The sequence below is a fragment of the Carcharodon carcharias genome, chromosome 6 (genome assembly GCF_017639515.1).
Source record: "Carcharodon carcharias isolate sCarCar2 chromosome 6, sCarCar2.pri, whole genome shotgun sequence".
Lineage (NCBI taxonomy): Eukaryota > Metazoa > Chordata > Chondrichthyes > Lamniformes > Lamnidae > Carcharodon > Carcharodon carcharias.
This window is the reverse complement of record NC_054472.1, coordinates 146,013,974-146,037,230: the sequence shown is the minus strand read 5'-3', so window position 1 is coordinate 146,037,230 and position 23,257 is coordinate 146,013,974. Positions and strand designations below refer to the sequence as shown.

The following is a 23,257-nucleotide window of genomic DNA, read 5'->3' as shown; positions in this document are numbered from 1 at the left end:
CAAAAGGCTTTGCAGTTAATAAAGCTTTGAAGTGAAGTGAGGGAATTGTGCTGTCTCCTTGACTTCTGATTAGAAAAGTCCACAGAGAAATACTAAGGAGAGGTATTGATGTCCAGAAGAACTGGTGAATGATCTTTGAAGTCCTGACAAGAGTGTTTGGTGATAGCAGTAGTTTTCTGCAGCTGCAGCAGAAATTCTACAGATATAAGCAGTCCAAAGGAGAGGACATAGGCTGGGATTTTTCAGTCCTGTCCTGGCAGGACACACCATGGGAGATTTGGCAACACAGCCAAAAGTCCATTGACTTGCAGCAGGACCAGATGATCCCAAGAATGGGCGGAAAATCCCGCCCATAGTCTCAGTAACCTCTGGAGTTTATAAACCTGTTTGAAAGGATTATCCTCCTGGATCCCTCCTTCAAACCAAAAAGGGAATCTCAGTTGAAAAATCACTTAGCTGAAGCAGCAAGGAAAGAAAATGTCTAGATGGTGCGAAGGAGACTTATCATTGACAAGCCCCAACTCTCCTCCTTTGATGTGTGTGATCACATTATCAAGATTATGGGAAAAGACAGGATTAGTAAGACCAGGAGGAAAGCTACCATCAGAGAGGTGGCTTTAGGCGCTGATGGAGATGTAAGCGTCATGCCGAGGAGTCAAGGAGAGCAGATTGCTACACAGCAAGCGCAGATCCGATCTTTGTTGTCTTACCTACAAAGCAAGCCTCAAGCTGATCATGCCCAAGAGACACTTCAAAGAGGTGCTGGAATTGCAACAGTATTGGGCACTATAAACAAGACTACCCGCAGAATCACAAACCCCACAAACAGCAAGGACAACTGCATCTCCCTTCCCTTGCCAGACGTCAAGCTGGTCAAGCCTTCTACTGAGAGCCAGTTACAGGGATGCAAGATTATTTTAGGAAGATGTCTGGCCTTCTGCATAGCAATAGGATCTTGTCCATCAGCTGATGTGAGATTTGATGAGGTAGAAGTGTTGTGTCTACTGACTATTGCACATGATAAGGAAGTTACCATTAATTATTCCTTAAGAGATTTTAGCAAATACACAGGAAAATAACATTACTCAGCAGGTCTGGCAGCATCTGTGAAGAGAGAAATAGAATTAATAATTTCAAAAGTCGATTGGATGGGCACTTGAAGGAAACAAACTTGCTGAATTATGGGCAGCAAGCGGGGGACTGGGATTGACTCGATTACACTATGAAGAACCAGGATAGATTCAAAGGGTTGAACAGCCTCCTTCTTTGACATAAATAAATTCTTCAGGGAGCACCGAGCTGAAGAGTATGAGCTGGTAGACATCTCCTCACTCATACAAATCTCTGCTTCACAAGGATCAAATATCCCTTATCATGGATATGTCAGGCTCTCCATATATGTCCTCAACTCCACCTTACACAACCTTGGATTTCTGGTAGTTCATGACCCAATAGATAATCCAGTAAAATTAATAAAATTGAGAATATCTGTGGTATTAGAGCCAAATGTACAAAGAAACATCCGGGCATCCCTGGAAAGCATATATGGTGACAAACAGATGCAACTTATTAAGGGCTTGGCAGGAGGAGTTCAAGAGTTTACAACCTCCTTCATGCAAGATGTCAGCCTATTTATGGCCTTAGAACCTTCCAGATAGCCTGGAATCAAGATATTCTCTTACACATCGCACCATTGTCATCCTTAAAAGACCCCGCCAGCCGTCACCAATTGGTCAAAATCATTATAGCATCATGTTTCTCACATAGCTGAGCTATCAACTGGTGTAACTCATGGAGCAGCTCTAGTCACTGTGGGAGAGAAGGGTAGAATACCCATGCAGATCACAAATTTCAGTGATAAAGATGTTTACATCCAACCAAAACCTCCCATCTCTCTCTTCAGGTACCATGCCCTAAGAGGGTCATTGGCAACTATGGACTTCTATGTTAATCTTGCTCTGGAGGCGTAGATCATCTTTGTTGATGGTACATTCATCCAGCTTGTGAGGCTTTTTAGAAAGATCATTCTTTGTCTATCTCGATCTCTTTTACCATTGATCTTTCCCATCAGCATCAGACTTTCTAAATCATGATTACTTATTATGTACCCAAGAAATTCCAACTGTCTCTTACCAATCTTAGTCAGCAGATTTCTTTTGGTCTCAGATTTTACTAGCTTCTCTTCACTGAAAGTGTGATTTGTCCAAGATATCTTTATTATTCACTTCAAAAACCACAACTCTGCAGTCTCAATTCTTCTCTCCATTGCCGTCCTTAAACATGTAGCTGTCTAACCTCATGTTAAAAATGGACATCAGCGAGTTGGAGGGAACACATAGGCAGCTTTCTTACCAAGAGTAAGCCACTCTTACCAAGTACATGACAACTTTCAGCTAGGGCGAAGACAACACTAGTTATTCTGATGACCACCCACTAAAGATTCCTCACCTCAGAATCCCCTACATCATTTGGGATAAAGTCAGGGAGTCCTGCAGAAGCTCTTGGAACAAGGTGTCATCCAAGACCCATCACCATATATTGCACCTATAGTCCTCGTGAGAAAGAAAGGTGAGAAGCTGAAGATTTATGTCAATTACCAGGCACTCAACATGAAGACTCATAAGGATGCTTACCCGCTACCTAAGCATACCACACCTTTAACCAGCTGTCCATTGCTGAGGAAGACATCAAGAAGACAGCATTTCGAACGGGAACTAAAGGACTTTATGGATACACAAGAATATCGGTGGGTTTTGCAATGCCCACACCAGCTTCATGTGTGTAATAGATAAGGCTTTGACAACCAATTTCCAGTCCCTCCTGGTACACTCATCTTAATGAAACTGCAATTCTATCATCTATTTCTGTCAATACCCTGGGGTTGTAACCATCATGTCCTGGAAATTTGTCTATATTAAATCCCATTATTTTCTCCATTACAATTTTTTACTTGTATTAAATTCACCAAGTTCCTTGCCAAGACATATATTTACATTTTATGTGGAATGGTGTTTTATTCTCTTCCTTCAAAGTAAAATGTCAGTCATGAAGCAAGTCCATCATTTTACTATTATACATTATATCTTGCCTGCATTCTTCCTTATTTTGTTCATTTCCACTCTCCTTCTCTTAATAGATTTATTTTTTAAAATTTGCTGTTACTTTTGATATTCTATGCTACATCTTGAAGTTTTTTTGCACTTTTTAATCACTATCATTGTATCTCTTTGTTGTTTTCATTGGCTTTCACAGTTAGCTGGATTAACTTTGTGTTATTTCTCGACTCATTTGTTAACCATGATTGCTTAACTACACAATTGGAGCTTTTCCCTTTTAAGGGATGTGCTTTTTTTAATAAGATGTAGGAGTAGATGTAGGCCATTCAGCCCATCAAGTCTGCTCTGCCATTCAATGAGATCATGGTTGATCTGATAATCCTCAACTCCACTTTCCTGCCTGTTCCCCAGAACCCTTGATTCCCTTACTGATTAAAAATCTATCTATCTCAGCCTTGAATATACTTAACGACCCGGCCTCTTCAGCCCTCTACAGTAAAGAATTCCACAGATTTACTACCCTTTGAGAGAAGAAATTCCTCCTAATCTCTGTTTTAAGTGGGCACCCCCTTACTCTCAGATTATGCCATCTGGTCCTAGTCTCTCTCACAAGGGGAAACAACTTCTCAGCATCTACCCTGTCAAGCCCCCAAAAAATCTTATATGTTTCAATAAGGTTGCCTCTCATTCTTCTAAACTCCAATGAGTACAGGCCCAACCTGCTCAATTTTTCCTCATAAGAAAGTCCCTCCATCCCCAGGATCAACCTAGTGAACCTTCTCTGGACAGCTTCCAACGCCAGTATATCTTTCCTTAGATAAAGGGACCAAAACTGTTCACAGTATTCTAGGTGTGGTCTAACTAGTGCATTGTATAGTTTTAGCAAGACTTCACTATTTTTATACTCCATTCCCTTTGACATAAAGGCCAACATTCCATTTGCCTTCCCTATTAAGTGCTGAACATGTATGCTAGCTTTCTGGGATTCATGCACGAGGACTCCTAAATCCCTCTGTGCTACAGATTTCTTCAGCCTCCCTCCATTTAAATAATATTCAGCTCCTCTATTCTTCCTGCCAAAGTGCATAACCTCACACTTTTCCACATTATATTCCATCTGCCACATTTTTACTCACTCACTTAACCTGTCTATATCCCTCCGTAGACTCTTTGGTCATCCTCACCACTTACTTTCCCACCTATTTTTGTGTCATCCGCAAACTTGGCGATAGTGCATTCATTTCCCTCATCCGAGTCATTAATATATATTGTAAATAATTGTGGCCCCAGCAATGATCCCTGTGGCAATCGAATAGTTATAGGTTGCCATCCTGAAAATTCCCCTCTTATCCCAACTCTCTGTCTTCTATTAGTTAGCCAGTCCCCAATCCTTGGTAATATACTACCTCCAATATCATGGGCTCTTATCTTATTAAGTAGCCTTACGTGAGGTACTTTATCGATGCCTTTTGGAAATCCAAATATATTACATCTAATGGTCCCCCTTTATCTATCTTGCTTGTTACCTCCTCAAAGAATTTTAATACATTTGTCAGGCATGATTTCCCCTTCATGAAGCCGTGCTGACTCTGCTTGATCAGATTATGCATTTCTAAATGCTCTGCTATTACATCTTTTATAATAGACTCCAACATTTTCCCAAGCTAGCTGGCCTATAGATGTTATTTGTCTCCCTCCCTGTTTGAATAAGGGTGTTACATTGTCAATTTTCCATTCCACTGGGACTTTTCCAGAATCTTGGAATATTACTACCAGTGCATCCACTATCTCTGCAGCTATTTCCTTTAATATCCTAGGATGCAACCCATCAGGTCCTTGTATCATAGCAAATACTTATTTGAATATTTCCCATTGTTGGATGTTTAGCTGTTAACAATTCAGCATCATTTTTTGTGGCCAATTTATTTTTGTCCCCTCAATGTTTAAATTTTAAAAATTGGTTTTTGACTCTATCCACTTCCTCTCAGCTCTAATGTCAAATTCAATCTTATTATCCTCACTGTTTATGACATGTCCCCATACCATCAGATTGTTCATAAAATCCTGGATCATTACTCATTCCTTAATCTAGTCTGGCTTGTAAAAGTGGAAAGAGTCCTGAAATGAGAAATGGCCATTCTATACAATAATCTGCTCTTGTATAATATGGTTGGAGTTATTTCAGGGAGAAAGTAACAGGGATGATACCTGGATTTAGTGACTAAAAAAGAAAAAACTCTACCTGTCCAGACCACACATAACTAAGGTTGGCAACTCTGATTGGATGTATTCCAGCAACAGCAACTTGCATTAAGATAAGACTTTTAGGGGAAGATGGTAGGATAGTACTAATGTCACTGGCCTTATAACCCAGAGGCCCAAGCTAATAATCTGGAGATACGGGTTCAAATCTCATCCCAGCAGCTGGTGGAAATTGAATTCAATTAGTGAAACTGGAATGAATAAATCTCAGTGATAATTACCATGAAAACTATGTTGCAAACACCCATGAGGTTCACTGATGCCCTTAAGGGAAGGGAATCTGCTGACCTACATGTGACTCCAGACACAGAATAATGTAGTTGACAGAAAATTCTGGAAAAACTCAGCAGGTCTGTGGAAAGAGAAACAGTTAATATTTTGAGATCTGAAGAAGAGTCATGCAGACTTGAAAAGTTAACTCTGTTTCGCTCTCCACAGACATGCTGCGTTTTTCCAGCATTTTTTGTTTTTGTTTCGGATTTCCTGCATCCGCAGTACTTTGCTTTCATCGTAATGTGGTCGACTCTTAATTTCCCTCTGAAATGGCCAAGCCAGCTATTCAGTTCAAGGGCAAATAGGAATGGGCAACAAACACTGGCCTTGCCAGCGACATCCACATCCCACGAAAGAATAAAGAACATAAAACACATTAAAATGGCCCATGAAATTTTACAGGAGCATTATCAAACAAAATTTGACACTGAGGATATTAGGGCAGATGATGAAAAACTTGGTCAAAGAGGTAGGTTTTGAGAAATTTCTTAAAGGAGGAAAGAGCAGTATAGAGGTAGAGAGGTTTAGGGAGTGATAGCAGATTTTGGAGCCTCTTCAGCTGAAGCCACAGGCACCGATGGTGCAATAATTAAAATAGGGGATGTGCAAGAGGCCAGAATTGGAGGAAAAAGGAGAGTTCAGATGGTTGTAGGGTTGGAGGAGGTTACAGAGATAGAGAGGGGCAAAGTCAAGGAGGAATTTGAAAGCAAGGATGAGAATCAAAGCGTAGCTTAACTGCAAGCTAAGTTAGGTTGGTGAAAACAGGGGTGATGGGTGAAGGGGAATTTTTGTGAGTTAGGATGTGAGCAGCAAAGTTTTGCATGAGATTAAGATTACAGAGTGTGGAAGATCGGAGATTGACCAGGAGAACTTTGAATCTTGAAATCTGGATGTAACAAAGGCATGGGAAGAGTGTTTCAGCAACAGATGATAGAGGCAGAAGCAGAGTTTTCATCACAAGTGTCTGCCTTCATCATCCCACCTACTGTAACAGCCTTTGTTCCCTTCTCCAATGTTTTCATAACTAATAAACAAAAGTGTTTCCCATCCCATCCACAGGCAACCCATGCAATTCCCAGGAACTCTGCCTCTAGAAAAGAGTAAGATTACGCATGTTTCTGGTAAGCTCAACATTGCCCTTCACAAAAAAAAACAGTATTAGTGACAGTCTCCAGCTTCTCTGTTTTGTATCATGCTTTCAGGCAAAAATATGTTGCAAAGCCACCTATTCTAGTTTTAAATAGTGGTGACAGTTTGTCAGAGAAATCACAAGGTTAATTAGGTACTATAGAAGCTCAACTGGGAAATACTGTCTTACTGGAGGTAAAGATTATTAGCTGTTTCAGACCTCCCTAAAATGGAAACAAGGAGTGTTTAACAAAAAGGTGGTAAATCTATTTAAAATTAAATAGATCTCCTTGTATTTTCAGAAAGAGGTGGGAAGGGGTTGAGGTGTAGGGGGTGATGGACGAGTGGCCCAGGGTGTCCCGGAGGGAACAATCCCTATGGAATGCCACCAGGGGGGGTGAAGAGTAGATGTGTTTGGTGGTGGCATCATGCTGGAGTTGGCAGAAATGGCAGAGGATGATCCTTTGCATGCGGAGGCTGGTGGGGTGATAAGTGAGGACAAGGGGAACCCTATCATGGTTCTGGGAAGGGCGGATGCATGGGAGATGGGCCGGACACGGTTGAGGGCCCTGTCAACCATGCTGGGTAGAAAACCTCGGTTAAGGAAGAAGGAAGACATGTCAGAGAAACTGTTTTGGAAAGTGGCATCATCAGAACAGTTGAGATGGAGGCAAAGGAACTGAGAGAATGGGATGGAGTCCTTACAGGAAGTGGGATGTGAGGAGCTGTAGTCGAGGTGGTATGGGAGTCGGTAGGATTGTAATGAAAGCCTACCCCCTTGTCCTCATTTATCACCCCACCAGCCTCCGCATTCAAAGGATCATCCTTCTCCATTTCCGCCAACTCCAGTATGATGCCACCGTCAAACACATCTTCCCTTCACCCTCCCTGACAGCATTCCGCAGGGATTGTTCCCTCTGGGACACCCTGGTCCACTCGTCCATCACCCCCTACACCTCAAACCCCCCTCCCATGGTACCTTCCCATGCAACCACAGAAGATGTTACACCTGCGCCTTTACTTCCCCCCTCCTCATCGTCCAAGGGCCCAAACACTTCTTTCAAGTGAAGCAGCATTTCACTTGCACTTCCCTCAATTTAGTCTACTCCATTCGCTGCTCCCAATACGGTTTCCTCTACATTGGAAAGACCAAACGCAGACTGAGTGATCGCTTTGCGGAACACCTTCGGTCTGTCCACAAGCATGACCCAGACCTCCCTGTCGCTTGCCATTTCAACACACCACCCTGCTCTCAACCCCACATGTCTGTCCTTGGCCTGCTGCAATGTACCAGTGAAGCTTAACACAAAATGAAGGAACAGCACCTCATCTTCTGACTAGGCACTCCACAGCCTTCCGGACTTAACATTAAGTTCAACAACTTCAGATCGTGAACTCTCTCCTCCATCCCCACACCCTTTCCGATCCCCCTTTTTCCAATAATTTATATTTTTTAAATATATTTTTCTTTTCCCACCTATTTTTAAATCTATAATTTTATCTCCACCTTTCAGCCCATTTCGATCCCTTCCCCTCACCCCACCCCCACTAGGGCCATCTGCCACTTGTTTGTCCTGCTTTCTACCCTTAATGTCACCATTAGCACATTCCTTAGATAATATCACCACCATCAACACCCCTTTGTCCTTTTGTCTACGACATCTTTGGCAATCTGTTCTTTGCCTCCACCTATCACTCGCCCTCTATCCAGCTCTACCTGTCCCATCCCCCTCTACCAGCTTATATTTCACCATATTTCTATATTTCTTTAGTTCTGATGAAGAACTACGGATTTGAAATGTTAACTGTATTCCTCTCCGCAGATGCCATCAGATCTGCTGAGTTTTTCCAACTATTTTTGTTTTTGTTTAAAAAAGATAATGCTATTCTTGACAGAGAAGAGAGTTGCAGCTGTAAGGGTAGAGGAATAGTGTAGACCAGTAGTCTCCATCTTCAACTCTTTACACACCTACAAAGCAATTTTAGAGCAGCTCTTGAAAATCAGGGATGGAAACAAGTTGAGTTTATATCCTTTTTTGGCAATTTTGTCCTTACTCCTAATGGTTAACATTAGCAAAGCAATGATGAGATCAATGATGAATGGTTTAGAACATGAAGCGAGTGTGGGGTCCTCAGATAATGCAAAATGGACACATTTTTCTTCTCATTTGGTAGCACTCCCACATCTGGGTCAGAACATGTGGTTTCAAACCCCACTCAAGACTTGGATGCATAGATTAGGCCAACATGCCAACGTAGTACTGAAGGAACTCTACATTGGCAGAGGTGTCATACCTTTGGATGAAAGATTAAGCCATAAGCTTGTGCTGGTCAAAAACTGCTGTTTCTAAAGCTAAATAATCTGGACCATAATAAATTATTTCAACTTGCCCAGAATAGTAGAATCAGAGAACACAACCTGCACTAAGGTAAAGGGCAGGAGATTTAGAGGGGTTGAGAGAAAGAATTTTTTCGCCCAGAGGGTGGTGGGAATCTGGAACTCACTGCCTGAAAGGATGGTGGAGGCAGAAAACCACATAACATTTAAGAAGTATTTGATTGGGCACTTGCGATGCTATGCTATACAAGGCTATGGGCCCAGTGCTGGAAAATGGGATTAGAATAGTTAGGTACTTGTTTGACTGGCGTAGACTCGATGGGCTGAAGGACCTTTTTTTGTGCTGTAGACCTCTATGACTCTATGACTTGAATAGGGGTAGATTTAAAACTAATCCACAGAAATAATACTTCAATAAGTGAGCAATTAATCCATGGCACACCCCTTAAGGAAATGGTGGCAGCAGATAGCTTTGATTCGTCCAAATGCAAACTAGATTTCTTCTGGAAAATAACATTTTGTTGTAAGCATAGCTTGGGAGCAACAAGTTACATTGGACCTATGGTTCCCAAAGCTCTCCACCACTAGGATTTTCCTTGTCATTTTTGGGTCCGTTGTAGATTCTTTGCTAATAGATTGATTGCTATGATTAGTCAACAACTCCATTATCATTATGTCAGTGGCCTGGTCAGCATTATCCCTTCCAAATAAAAGCAGATTAACCCCTTCACTTTATCCTTATTTGTGGAATCTAGTTATGCACAGAATGGCTACATAACAACAGCCAGCCACTTCAAAGGAATTCGATGTTTGTGAAGTGCTGATAAGCTGTATAAGCCTCAGTCTGCCTTTCAAAATGCTCCAAAGGAATGATGGCAATTAAGAGGTTAAACCTAACATCAGATTTAGAGGATTTTTTTTATTTATATTAAAGACAGAGAGCAAAGAAGAAAGTTTTTTTTAAATAAAAAATACAAAGTTTAAACATAAATTTAATTGTATTTGGTAGCAGTAATTTTTAGCTCCTCCCCCATGTCTACCTCATTTGACATGAATGAGCTGAACCTGGTGCAGTATAAAAGAGCAGTGAAGAAGGAAATTAATAGACTTTTACTGAATGTTTTAGTACAAGAGGGGTTGTGCTGCATTTTCCTTGAAGGTAAGATTTGCTGGTGAGTTTCCTGCATGAATGAGGTTTGCCTGTTTAGTCTATCATGTGTTGTGATTTTTTTTCTCTCTGCAGTGATTTCTAGCAGATTCTGAGCTATGGGGGATGAGGAGATTGCAGCTCTGGTTGTGGATAATGGATCTGGGATGTGTAAGGCTGGGTTTGCAGGGGATGATGCTCCTCGAGCTGTGTTTCCCTCCATTGTGGGGAGGCCTCGACACCAGGTAATTTTAACATTTTTTTTCAAAAATATTTTGCTTTGAATGCCTAATTAAAAGGGGGTTGTTACATTTTGGTTTATTCTCCTGAGGTGTGAGTTGAAGGTCAAAAGTCTTCTGGACACAACTGGTCCCCCTTTCCTTTCTATGATCTATGAAGGATTTGGATTCTATTATTAATTGAAATACCTGGACTAGAAAACAGGAGTTCAATTCCTACCATGGTAAAGATTTTTTTTTTTAAAAAAAGGAACTAGCTAAATTGTTCAGTGAGCAATTGATTTTTATAGCAATGGATGTCCTTCAGGAAAGAAACCCCATTTTTTTTATCCTTGTCTTTGTACAGCCTATGTTCAACTACCAGTTTTTCACCAACATTGGTGACTCTTAACTGCTCTTTCAAATGGCCTATCAAGCAATGCAATTGTGCAGAAAAATATCTGCAGCAGAGCAACTGGGGATGGACAAAAAGTGCTGGCTTTGCCAGTGATCCTCACCTCCTGTTGGTGAGAAGGAGGGGAGTGCAATGTTAAATTGGGCTGTGTGGACTACAGTTGGGTTGCTAGGAAACTGATCACTGAGCTGCATCCTGCTGTCTATGGTTAACCCATGATTAGCTCTGTATAACAGGAGCAAAGCATCCAAGAGCAAAAGGAGTGGGATATTTCCTCTTTTGACAATGGTTTTTTTTTTAAAAAAACTAAATTCTTAAAGCTGTTTCTATTTTGATGCAGTTTACAAATAACTGTATAGTTTAAAAAGTTAACAATTTTGACAACCAGTATCTGCATTCATTTGCTTTTGATATTTTAATGAGATTAAAAACCTGGCTATAAAAGAAATATAGGTTTCCCTTTATTTTGGGATGGATATAAAGTGAACATTTCTATTGGTTGACTCAACACTTAAATTGTAAACTTTACTCCTGGTCAATAAATTGATCTTTATCAAGAGAGAAATTCTTAGCACCCACCTTTTTCTGTTCATTCTTCTCATGTGCTTGAATGCATGAAGTCTGAAATGATGAAATTGTTAACCTATTCTTGAGCTGACAAGAGAGCTTACAAACTAACCTCCAGCAGCAGGGTAATGCAATGGCTGAACCAGGAATCCAAAAAATGTGGATTCAATAAAATTTCTTGAATGTAAAAAGCTGCTATCAGTAAGTGAGCCTGAAGCATTCAACTAATATTAAAAAAAATCTAACTGGTTCAACAATGTCCTTTGCTAGGAAAGAAAATGCCATTCTGGGCTATGACTCAAGTCTCTCACTGACTATTGCCCCCTGAAGTTGCTTGGCAAGCTGTATTTAGAATGCCCACCATGTCTTTCCAGTGATTAGGCATAGCTACTAATTCCAACTTTACCAGAAACCCATCTGAGGAATGATGAAGGGAAAATCATGACTGAAACTTATTTATATAATTTTTGAGGAGGTAATCAGAATAGATAAAGGGGAACCAGTAGATGTAATATATTTGAATTTCCAAAAGGTATTTGTTAAGGTACTCCACATGATGCTGCTTAATATAAGAGACTGGTGTTGGGTAGTATATTAGCATGGATAGAGAATTGGCTAACTAAATAGAAGATCGAGTTGGGATAAGGGGGGCATTTTCAGGATGGCAACCTGTAACTAGTGGAGTGCCACAAGGATCAGTGTTGGGGCCACGATTATTCACAATATATATTAATGACTTGATAAGGGACATGAATGTACTATCGCCAAGTTTGCAGATGATCAAATGGGTTGGAAGATAAGTGGTGAGGATGACAGTCTACAGAGGAATGTAGACAGGTTAAGTGAGTGGACAAAAACTTAACAGATGGAATATAATGTGGGAAACTGATATGCAGTTTGGCAGGAAGAACACAGGAGCTGGAATGGAAAAAGGCTGCAGCACAGGGATTTGAGGGTCTTTGTGCATGAATCATAAAAAGCTAACATATAATTCAGGTAATGGGAAAGGCAAATGGAATGTTGGCCTTCATCTGAAGAGAATGGAATATAAAAATAGGCAAGTCTTGCTAAAACTAAACAAGGCACTAGTTAGACCACACCTAGAATACTGTGAACAGTTGTGGTCCCCCTTATCTAAGGAAAGATATCCTGGCATTGGAGGCAGTCTAGAGAAGATTCACTAGGTTGATCCCAGGTAAGGAGGGATTTTCTTATGAGAGGTTGAGTAGGTTGGGCCTGTACTCATTGGAGTTTAGAAGAATAAGAGGTGACCTTATTGAAACATATATATAAGATCCTTAGGGGGCTTGATAGGGTAGATGCTGAGAGGTTGTTTCTCCTTGTGGATGAGTCTAGGACCAGAGGCATAATCTCAGGAAGGAGTTGCCCACTTAAGACAGATGAGGAATTTCTCCTCTGGGTAGTGGAATTGTTTACTATAGAGGTTGGGTCATTAAGCATATTCAAGGGTGAGACTTTTTTATTAATCAGTAATGGAATCAAGGGTCATGGAGAAAAGGCAGGAAAGTGGAGTTGAGGATTCAGACCAACCATGATCTCATAGAATGGCAGAGCAGACTCTTGGCAGAATGACTGCCTTCTGCTACATCTTGTGGTCTTAATAAATTGTGGTTTAAGTGAGGAAAAATGTTAACCCTGAAATCATCTCTTTAGTTGGAGTGCAGCCCACCCTCCTGCCACATCTTTCAAATGGACAAATAGCACCATTCCCTTATGACAGAGCAAGAGTGGTATACCCACCTCTTATTCCTTCCTTGTCAAACATTGGAAGTAGTTTAGTGTATTTTTAATCCCATTCCTGTGATTGGGGCTTCTGCAGTGGAATGGAGAAATTCTATGTTGGAACATTCAAAACTAGCTTTGGGATTGGGTGATAGGGTGTTGCCTTGATTGGTAAAAATTGCTTGTGTGAAATGAGTAGTTAAATTCAAGCCCCCACTAAGATTTGAGCACATAATCTAATCATTTAAATGGAGTGCTGCTCCAACAAAGGTGTGGTTCTTTTAGGCAAACTAAGTCCTCATCTGTAGCTTTGGGTGTATTTAAGATCCCAAAGTACACTAAGAGGAGCATTTTCCTGACATTTGTTTTTCTTTTTTCATCGATGTCACTAGGCCAGCATTTGTTACTCATTTCTAATTTGCCTTGAAGGTGGTGAACTGCTGCCTTGAGCCACTGCAGGCCATTTGGTGCAAGGATACCTACAGTGCAGTTGATCCTTACCAACATATTTATCCTTAAAAGCATTGGTCATTCTTTCACATTGGTGTCTTGTTGCTGCGTCTTCAGCATTATGTCCCAATTCCATAAAACCTTTAGAAAGAGACTTGAATTTATCTAGTGCTTTTCATACCATATCTCAAGTCCTTTTACAGCCAATGAAGTACATTGACTGTTTCCTACATTTCAATTTGTGCACAGCAAACTCTCTCAAAACAGTGTGATAATGACCAGAATCAATTTGATTGTGGGATAAATATTGACCAGAACACCAGGGATAATTCCCTTGGTTGTCTTTGCAATACTGTCATGTCATCTTTTACACTTGCCCAAGCAGGCAGATGGGCATTGGTTTTATGTTTCATCAAAATACCTTATCTCCAACAGTGCCACAAACACCACCATCAGTGTGTCAGTATTGTGGTTTTTTTGGCCCAAGCCCCAAGTGGGACTTGAACCTAGAACCTTGTGACTCATGTTCTAAAATTGAACCATGGTTGACATGACCTTGAGGCTTTGCTTATTGACCTTTTTTTCCTAATTACAGGGTGTGATGGTGGGAATGGGTCAAAAAGACAGTTACGTTGGTGACGAAGCCCAGAGTAAGAGAGGGATTCTGACACTGAAGTACCCAATTGAACATGGGATTGTGACCAACTGGGATGACATGGAAAAGATCTGGCATCACACCTTCTACAATGAGCTGCGAGTTGCCCCAGAGGAGCACCCTGTTCTCCTCACAGAAGCACCTCTGAACCCCAAAGCCAACCGGGAGAAGATGACCCAGATTATGTTCGAGACTTTCAACACACCAGCCATGTATGTCTCTATTCAAGCTGTATTGTCCTTGTATGCCTCTGGCCGCACTACAGGCATTGTAATGGACTCTGGTGATGGTGTTACTCACACTGTGCCCATTTATGAGGGGTATGCCTTGCCCCATGCCATTCTGCGGCTAGACCTAGCTGGCAGGGACCTGACTGACTACTTGATAAAGATTCTGACTGAACGTGGGTACTCGTTCACTACCACAGCTGAGAGGGAGATTGTACGTGACCTCAAAGAGAAACTATGCTATGTGGCTCTTGACTTTGAGACTGAGATGGCCATGGCTGCCACCTCTTCAACCCTAGAGAAAAGCTATGAGCTACCAGATGGTCAAGTCATCACCATTGGCAATGAGCGTTTCCGATGTCCAGAGGCACTCCTCCAACCTTCTTTCCTAGGAATGGAAACCACTGGGATCCATGAGACCACCTTCAACAGCATCATGAAATGTGACATTGACATCAGGAAGGATCTGTATGCTAATACCGTCTTATCTGGTGGATCCACCATGTACCCAGGCATTGCTGATCGAATGCAGAAGGAAATCACAGCCTTGGCTCCAAGTACAATGAAGATTAAGATCATTGCTCCACCTGAAAGGAAGTATTCAGTGTGGATTGGTGGCTCCATCTTGGCTTCTCTCTCCACCTTTCAGCAAATGTGGATCACCAAGCAGGAATATGATGAGTCAGGGCCCTCCATAGTTCATCGCAAGTGCTTCTGATCTAGGATTCTTCTGGAATGTGCAAGTGTCCAGGCCACTGTCTTAAGTAGAATATTGCCTTAATACACTTTTTAACTTGCCATTTTTTTTCTTGGTTATGCTGTTAAAAGGTGACCAGATATTCCAAGATATGGGAGCATCCTGTGTCTTGGCAGAAATCTTTTTTCCAAACTCTGCTTCTTTTGTCTATACCCTCCCCACCACCAACATTTAATAATTTTAAATGTCAATCAGGAATTCTTGCACAGGTTGTCACAAACTAAAACTCCTCCAGTATATGTTTTAACCCCATGGATGAAGCTTTTTTGCCATTACTTCATTCATCCTAATTGCAAGATTTGCCAACTGCAGTAGGTATTTTTTTCTTAACTCCCACACCATCCTCTCACTTCTCCTGAGGAGTGCTTATTGAGCCTCACCTGAGGAAGAATACAATGTCTTTCTCAGATGAGTTCAATACACCTAGTCCATTTATACTGTTTTTTTATAAACTCCACTATAAAGTGGTTCAAAATTACTGAAATGACATGAGGGCCTTGTGCCTGATGTCTATTTGCCCTGTGGATTTACTAGTTAACTATTCTAGGGATCTTGCAATTGCTTAATCTGTTGTGATGCACAGCTGTCTGATCAGTTGCACCAAGGCAATTGATCAGAAGATCCTAAAACGGTGAATGAAAAGCCAAGAACAAGGTGGGAGCTGATTCTTCCCATTCTGAGCTTTGAAGCTTGAACAGATGCTTTGAAGCTTCAAGGCCATGTGGAATACAAACCACTATTTTTTGGATGTGGTGGCAGTATTGCTACTCTAATAGTGAGGAAAGGCCCAGTCCAGAACAAACTAGCTTTTAAGAACAACCTGAGCACCATCCATGCTGTAATGCTTTGAGTCCCACTGAGCTGGATCCAACATGGCCATGCATTCCAAGCCCTTAATTGCAGTGATGCAAGTGAATATTTCCACCACTGGGTGTAACAGCTGCTGCACTTCTTTTCCTTTTTTTTTCTCCATATTTAAATGTAAGAATTCACTTGAATTGGCCGAATAAGTTCATTTTGGTTTCCTATCTACATATCCTGAAACTTTGGCAAGACTTCATGCCAGAAACTGAATCCTGCTTTACATCAACTGGCTATTGCTGTTTGTGGTCTAATGAATGCAGTGCTCCATCTGATTTTGTGCAAGTAATGCTGTACTAGGATAAAAGACAATTCCCTTTTGATCCTTCCCTAATGGGCAAATGATGTCTCAATAGCTTGGAGTGGGTGTGCCTGTAGCTGATTTTGTCCAACTGCAATCTGTATATGTTTGTGGAGTATAGAACTGTATATAAAGTAAATAAACATCAAATGAATGATTTATGCTTCTGATTTCTGCCTTTTCTCAGCACTGTACTTAGTTGTGACAGGAAATGAATGTTCTTATATCCAGTAATTGAGAATCCCATGTCACTGCCAAAGGGAAGTGCTCCTGTTATCTCTCATTGTCTATTATGACATGTGAATTGTGACCAGTTTTTTCCCCTCTCCACCATACATGATTGAGTTTGCTGACAGATGTTCACTTAGGCTGAGAAGGCTTGTGGTAGAATTTTTTTTTTTTTTGTTTTCCCCCAATCCATGACTTATCTGACTTTACAAAGTTCAATTGTCAAGTGGTTTCTTTTTACTTAACTGAAATCTTTCAAAGTCAGGGTGCCTGTCATGCCCAATAAAATGTACTTCAAGGCATTCAGTGGAGAAATGTAACAGCCAAAGTATTTTACAAATTCAAACAAATAACTGACAAATGACCAGATCATCTGGTGAAATAAATGTTACTTACAACCCTTAGCTAACTCTCCTTATCTTCATCCAATAATATTATAGAATTTTTTTTTAATATCACTCACATCTGGGGGGAGTTGGAAATGGCACCTCTTTCCTTCATTGCCATAGGAACATGCCATTCAGCCCCTCAAGTCTGCTGTCTTAATCAATAAGATCAGGACTAATCTGATTGTTGCCTTAATTCCACTTTTCCTGCCTGTACTACCCTCCTTCCTTTCCCCCCCACCCCTCCAAAGACCATAACCCTTGACTCCCCTATTGATCAAAAATCTAACTGTGCCTTGAATATGGTCAATGACACTGCCTCTGGTGCTCTCTGGAGAAGAGAATTTATAACACTAACAACCCTCAAGGGGTGGGGGTGGGGAAAATCCCCAATCTGTGTATTAAACAGAGCTCTTATTTTGAAATTGTGCTTCCCTAGTTCTGGATTCTAACCTAGATTATGTGGTCACCTTTCTAGGTTGTATCTTGAATCCATGCCCTTTTAATTCAGATGTAGGAGTTTACCACTGAGTCAAAGTTGGTATCAAATGAAGTCATTTTCCATATTGAAGCTTGCAACTGCATTTGCCACAATTCTCCTTCACTTTGTTTATTTCCACAGCAACTGACAAAGCAAAACCATTGGAAGTCTTCCAGATTGGACTTGCTGTGTATGGAATTTGTGTATAGTGTTTGGGGAAGGGAGACCAAGAAACTAAACTTCATATGAGAATTGATCTAGAAAGGTGATTGTGTAGACCAGATCATCAAAGTAGATGGCAGTGGTAGAGATGGTATCAAAATTCAAGAGGGAGCTGAATAATTGAAAAAAATATGACTAAAGCATGTAGATGAGGACAATTCCTTCAGAATAGTTTGAAGGCTGTGTATTTTCTGTCCTGTATGTTGCTCATTCTCTAGTTTAGAGTCCAAATTGGTAGAAAGGGTTAATTTTTTCACTTGTGCTCCATGTATGCGTGCACATGATTTTAAAAACCAGTTTAATAGACCACACTGACCATGCTTATGTTATCTACTATTTATAGTAGTTTTACACCCCAGAGAAGAACTAGTCAAGCTCTCATTTTAAGATGTGAAGTGTGTCAATCTGTATAGGTCAGAGGTCTACACAGTAAAAGGCCCTTTGGCCCATTTGAGTCTGTGCCAGTCAAACAAGTAACTAACTATTCTAATCCCATTTTCCAGCACTAGGCCTTGTATGCTGTGGCATCGAAAGTGCGCATCCAAATACTTAAATGTTATGAGGGTTTCTGCCTCTACCACCCTTTCAGGCAGTGAGTTCCAGGGTCTCAACACCCTCTGGATGAAAAAATTCTTCCTCACATTCCCTCTAAACCTCCTGCCCCTTTCCTTAAATTCATGCCCCCTGGTTATTGATCCCTCCACCAAGGGGAAAAGTTCCTTCCTATCTATGCCCCTCATAATTTTATACACTTCAATCATGTCCCCCCTCAATCTCCTTTGCTCCAGGGCCAATAACCCCAGTCTAGCCAATCTTTCCTCATAACTAAAACTCTTCCAGCCCAGGCAACATCCTGGTAAATCTCCTCTGCACTCTCTCTAGTGCAATCACATCCTTCCTATAATGCAGATTCCAGAGCTGCACACAATACTCTAGCTGTGGCCTAACCAGCGTTTTATACAGTTCCAGCATAACCTCCCTGCTCTTATATTCTATGCCTCAACTAATAAAGGCAAATATCCCATATGCCTTCTTAGCTGGCACCTTCTTCCATAGGTCATCTATTATCTGGGAGAAGGAGAATTAACTAACACCAACCCTTGAATAATTCATCTGACTAACTGCTGAAGCATTGCTACCCACAAGCTGATGCTGCTGAATCATTCACACAACCAAACCATGAATGCTAAAATTGCAAGTACTGTATGTTCTGATTTGTGTTTCCACATGGGGCATTGATTTTGGGTACATATGTGAAAATCTACCCTGTATTGTTCTCTTGTTGTAGTGGCAGGCCACCTGAGTTAACCATAAATTCCATTGAATAACTTCCATGTTCAGGTTGTGAGGGTGGGGATGCAGATTGAAGTAATCACACCACTCACATGCCATCCAATGACCATCTCCAACAAGAGAGAATCTAACCACCTCCCTTTGAAACTCAATGGCATTACATTGCTGAACCCCTCAATATTAGCATTCTGAAGAGTGGTGAGGGAATGGGGGTGGTTTAGCTGCACAAATACTGTGGCTACAAGTGCACATTAAATATGGGTATTCTGAAATGACTAATTCACCTCCTGCCTCCTTTCCATCATCTACAGGCACAAGACAGGAGTGGGATGGAATACTCTCCACTTACCTGGATGAGTGCAGCTTGAACAACACTAAAGAAGCTCGCCATCATTCAAAACAAAGCAGTCTGCTTTTACAACCACCCACATTCTTCACTTCTTGCACCAGTGGTGCACCCTATCTGCAGTGTGCACAACCTACAAGGTGCATAGAGCAAATTAAGTCTTCTTCAAGGGCACCTTCCAAGTCCACAACCTCAGCCAGCTAACAAGGGCAACAGACACAAGTTCCTGCAAGTTCCCCAAGTCACACACCATCCTGACTTGGAAATGTATCACTGTTCCTTCATCGTCACTGGGCCAAAATCCTGGTACTACCTACCTAACAGCACAGTGTACCACACAAATATAGCAGTTCAAGAAGGTGGCTCACCGCCACCTTCTAAAGAGCAATTAGGGATGAACAATAAAAATGCTGGGATGCTCACATCCCAAGAAAGAATGAAAAAAAAAGTGCTGAGGAGGGGCGATGAGAGAGTAGAGCAAGTTCCCCCAAGAGTGGGCACTAGCCTATGTTTTCAGCCTAAGTGCACCCCGCCCCCCCAACTTTATCCAACAAACACTCAAAAGTCAGAAGGCAGACAATGCTGAAATATAGCTTCTGCTGATCCTGTTTTAACTGGCAGAGGCACAATGTGGGAAATGTTGGAGCCTGTTTCCCATTTCATTGCACATTTCCTTTGTTGTGATGAGTGAATACAAGGGCAGAAGATGTGAGCAGGCTACTCATCTTATGCTGAGTAATCGGGCCTGGCAGGACCTTGGTTCTGGCAAGCTGTCTCTTCAGTGTAAATTAAATCACATTGGGAATCAGTCAGCACTTTCTGATGACAAGGCTCCAGGTACGGATCAATAGTCTGCTCACCATCTGTTCCTTGGTAATTCAACCCACAGAGGCTATTTTCAGCATTGCAGTACAAGTAATTTGTTTGATGATTTCTGCTTTCATTTTGTCCTTGCATTTTACTGCAGTACAAAGTCATTCCGAGGTCCTTTGAAAATCAAACAAAACTAATGTGTTTCTATTTTGTAATTTCTTCTCTCCTGCTGACAATAGAAACCCAATAGATTACTTGATTGACTGCACACCTTCTCCCAAGGCAAAGGTGGATGCCAAGTAACTTATTAATTAGGATTTTTTTTTGTTCCCATGCATAATCTATTTGGCCTTGAAGTCTACTACTTTTTAAATTTGTTCTTGGGATTTGGGTGACACTGACATTTATTGCCCATCTCTTGTGACTGAGTGCCATGTGTAGGCCAGACCTGGTGAAAGTGACAGGTTCCATTCCCAAAAGGAGATCAGTGAATCAGGTGGGTTTTGAGGATAATTAGGCACTATCTTGCCATACTCTGTGGAAGGGATGTCCAAGGTTTCTTGAGGCCTACATCAAGTAAAGCTTGACATATCTTGACAACACATTTTGTTTGTCCTTCGCCAGTTAGGGTAGTGTCCCGGAGCTAAGATCTCACTCTACGTTTTTATAAAATATATAAATATCCGCATGACTAATCCATAAAATCTTTAAAACTGGACAAAGACTTTACAAAAAGAATTTCTGGCCTTCAGAACAGCAGCAACCTCTAAAGAGGCGCAAATGCCCCCCTGTGACTGGAGAGATCAAATCCCAAGAAATTGTACAAAGGCCCTTTACATTTCTGAGGCTAGGCTCTGGCCAATGGAGGCAATCAGTCTGCAAGGGCAAAAGGGCCTGGAAACCTCTGTTGATCTTAGTAATGGTTGAAATGTTAACCATTTCAATGATCCAGACAGGGAATATACATCCTTTGTCCAAACTAATGTGGAGAAGTGGGAGTCCTGTCACATGACACCAACCTCCACCCCCTCCGCACCCCCCACCCCTCCTCTGTGCCCCCCCACCCCCTGGCTGCTAGAACCAGTTATCCTGCCTTGTGGAGCTGCAAAAGGCAGATTGCCACTTTCCCATCTAGCAGGCAGCAACAGAACCGGAGTTCTGTTCAGGCCTGGCCCCCAACTACACTCTTTCTACTGAAACTTCTCAACTCCTGTACCAGCGTCTACAAGACTAAATCATTTCTAAGTGCTTATCCCATTGTGAAAGTCATCTCTACTGGAAAAGTGGAGTGTCAGTGTCTGTCTTCAGCCTTCTGACTCTGTGAAAGAATACACCACCGGACTTTGATTCTGAACTCTGGACTCATGTGAAACAATGATTCTTATTTTGTCTGTGGTCTTTGCCCTGTATCTCTTTCTGTTCTCTATCCCACCTTAATTGTATGAATGAAAAAGAGGCCACGTTGTGACCCTCCTCACAGATTTGAGTGTGCGCAAATAAATTAACCCTTTCAGTTCATCCTATCTTGAGTTTGCCATGGGTTATTAATAGAGAATTGGATCATAAGAAAACTGAGGGATTTGGAAAATATGCTGTTATCACCACAGCCAGTGTCAATTGCTGTACAAACCAAATCTGCAAGGGAAACTTGGCTTACAGGCCATACCTTTTTTTTTTGCATTCTGAAAGCAAGGAGATCTCAGAAGTAAAAGGTCCAGTAACATTTTTGGGATTTTAAAAGTTAAAAGTAAAAGTTTTATTAACAAGAATAAAAGAAAGCTTAAGCACACAAGATTACAGTTACACAATTAACATTAGTCTTACAAAACATTCCCCAAAAACTCTCTACTTGGTCAAGCCCACAAGTAAACACCTTTCAGGCAGCACTCCCTTATAGATGTCTGCTATGAAATCCAGTAATGTTACAGAAGGCAAACTGCTGTAGCTTCAATAAAGGCATACCACTACCCTCTTCCACTCTGCAGTGGAATCCACTTCAGGGTAAAATTGCTGTTGCGGCCCAAGACTTTTCTGGCTTGACTAGATGGTTGTTTCAACCTGCATCCTCTCCCAGCCCAGAGCTCCAGTTGAGTGTCCCGGGGGAGATGAGGTCAGTGACAGTCCTGGAAACAGTGGCTTGATGTTCAGTGGTGGGGTCATGGTCCAGGAAGGAGATGAGGTCAGTGACAGTCCTCGAAACGTCAACTCTTTTCTTCTCCGCCGATGCTGCCAGACCTGCTGAGTTTTTCCAGGTAATTCTGTTTTTGTTCCAGAGCTCCAGTTGTTGCTCAACAGTTCAAACAGCTCCAGCCACCTCTCCTCAGTAAGTATAAAGTACCTCTTATCTCCGGTTCCATTGTTCTCACACCTCTTTGAAACTCAAATCTAAATATAAAATCTTTTAAGTCTCTATCTTGTCTTTGCTTTCAGGTCAATAGTATCCCCACTACCTATGGAACTCCTGCAAGATGCAAACATGTTTCTTAGTACCTCTGACTCCCCATTGATATTCAAACAAACTTTCAACTTATCTAATAATGCAAATGTTAGATCTAAACTATTTACTTGTGCCTCAAAATTAATACCTCTATTCTTTTCACATTTTGAACCCCTCCAGAAAACCTGACTCCTATCAATCTCTTGCCCAGCTTAATTAACTCACACATTCACATGCATACAGATGCCCAGATGTTTTGTAAGACTAACATTAATTGTGTAACTGTAATCTTGTGTGCTCAAGTTTTCTTTTATTCTTGTTAATAAAATTTTTATGTTTAACTTTTAAAATCCCAAAAGTGTTACTGGACCTTTTGCTGCTGAGATTGGTATGTCTTCTTCTTTACAGAATAACACAATATTCCCCAACATGTTAAAAAAAATCCATTCTGACAACACTATCACATAAAATCAGAAGTACTTTTCTGTTTACGGACCAATGGTGAGAGAAGAAATCAGGGTTATTTAAATTAATACCCCCCACCCCGTTCATGACAGTAGGCTAGTGTAGTATTTATGTTACCTGACAGGCAGCCCAGACAGTTGGGGCTTTAATTCTCACTGTGACAGGTTGTAAAGTGAATTATCTGGGGA

The 23,257-nt window shown here is 41.3% G+C and overlaps 1 protein-coding gene across 1 annotated transcript; it reads left to right on the top strand.

The window, feature by feature from the left end:
* The first annotated feature begins 10,145 nt into the window (after nt 1–10,145).
* On the top strand, nt 10,146–16,555 carry LOC121279416 (actin, cytoplasmic type 5-like). The gene is made up of 3 exons (XM_041190644.1): nt 10,146–10,216; nt 10,301–10,449; nt 14,193–16,555. The coding sequence occupies exons 2-3, from the start codon at nt 10,324–10,326 to the stop codon at nt 15,195–15,197; spliced, it is 1,131 nt and encodes a 376-aa protein (XP_041046578.1). The 5' UTR covers nt 10,146–10,216; nt 10,301–10,323; the 3' UTR covers nt 15,198–16,555.
* Nucleotides 16,556–23,257: the final 6,702 nt, after the last annotated feature.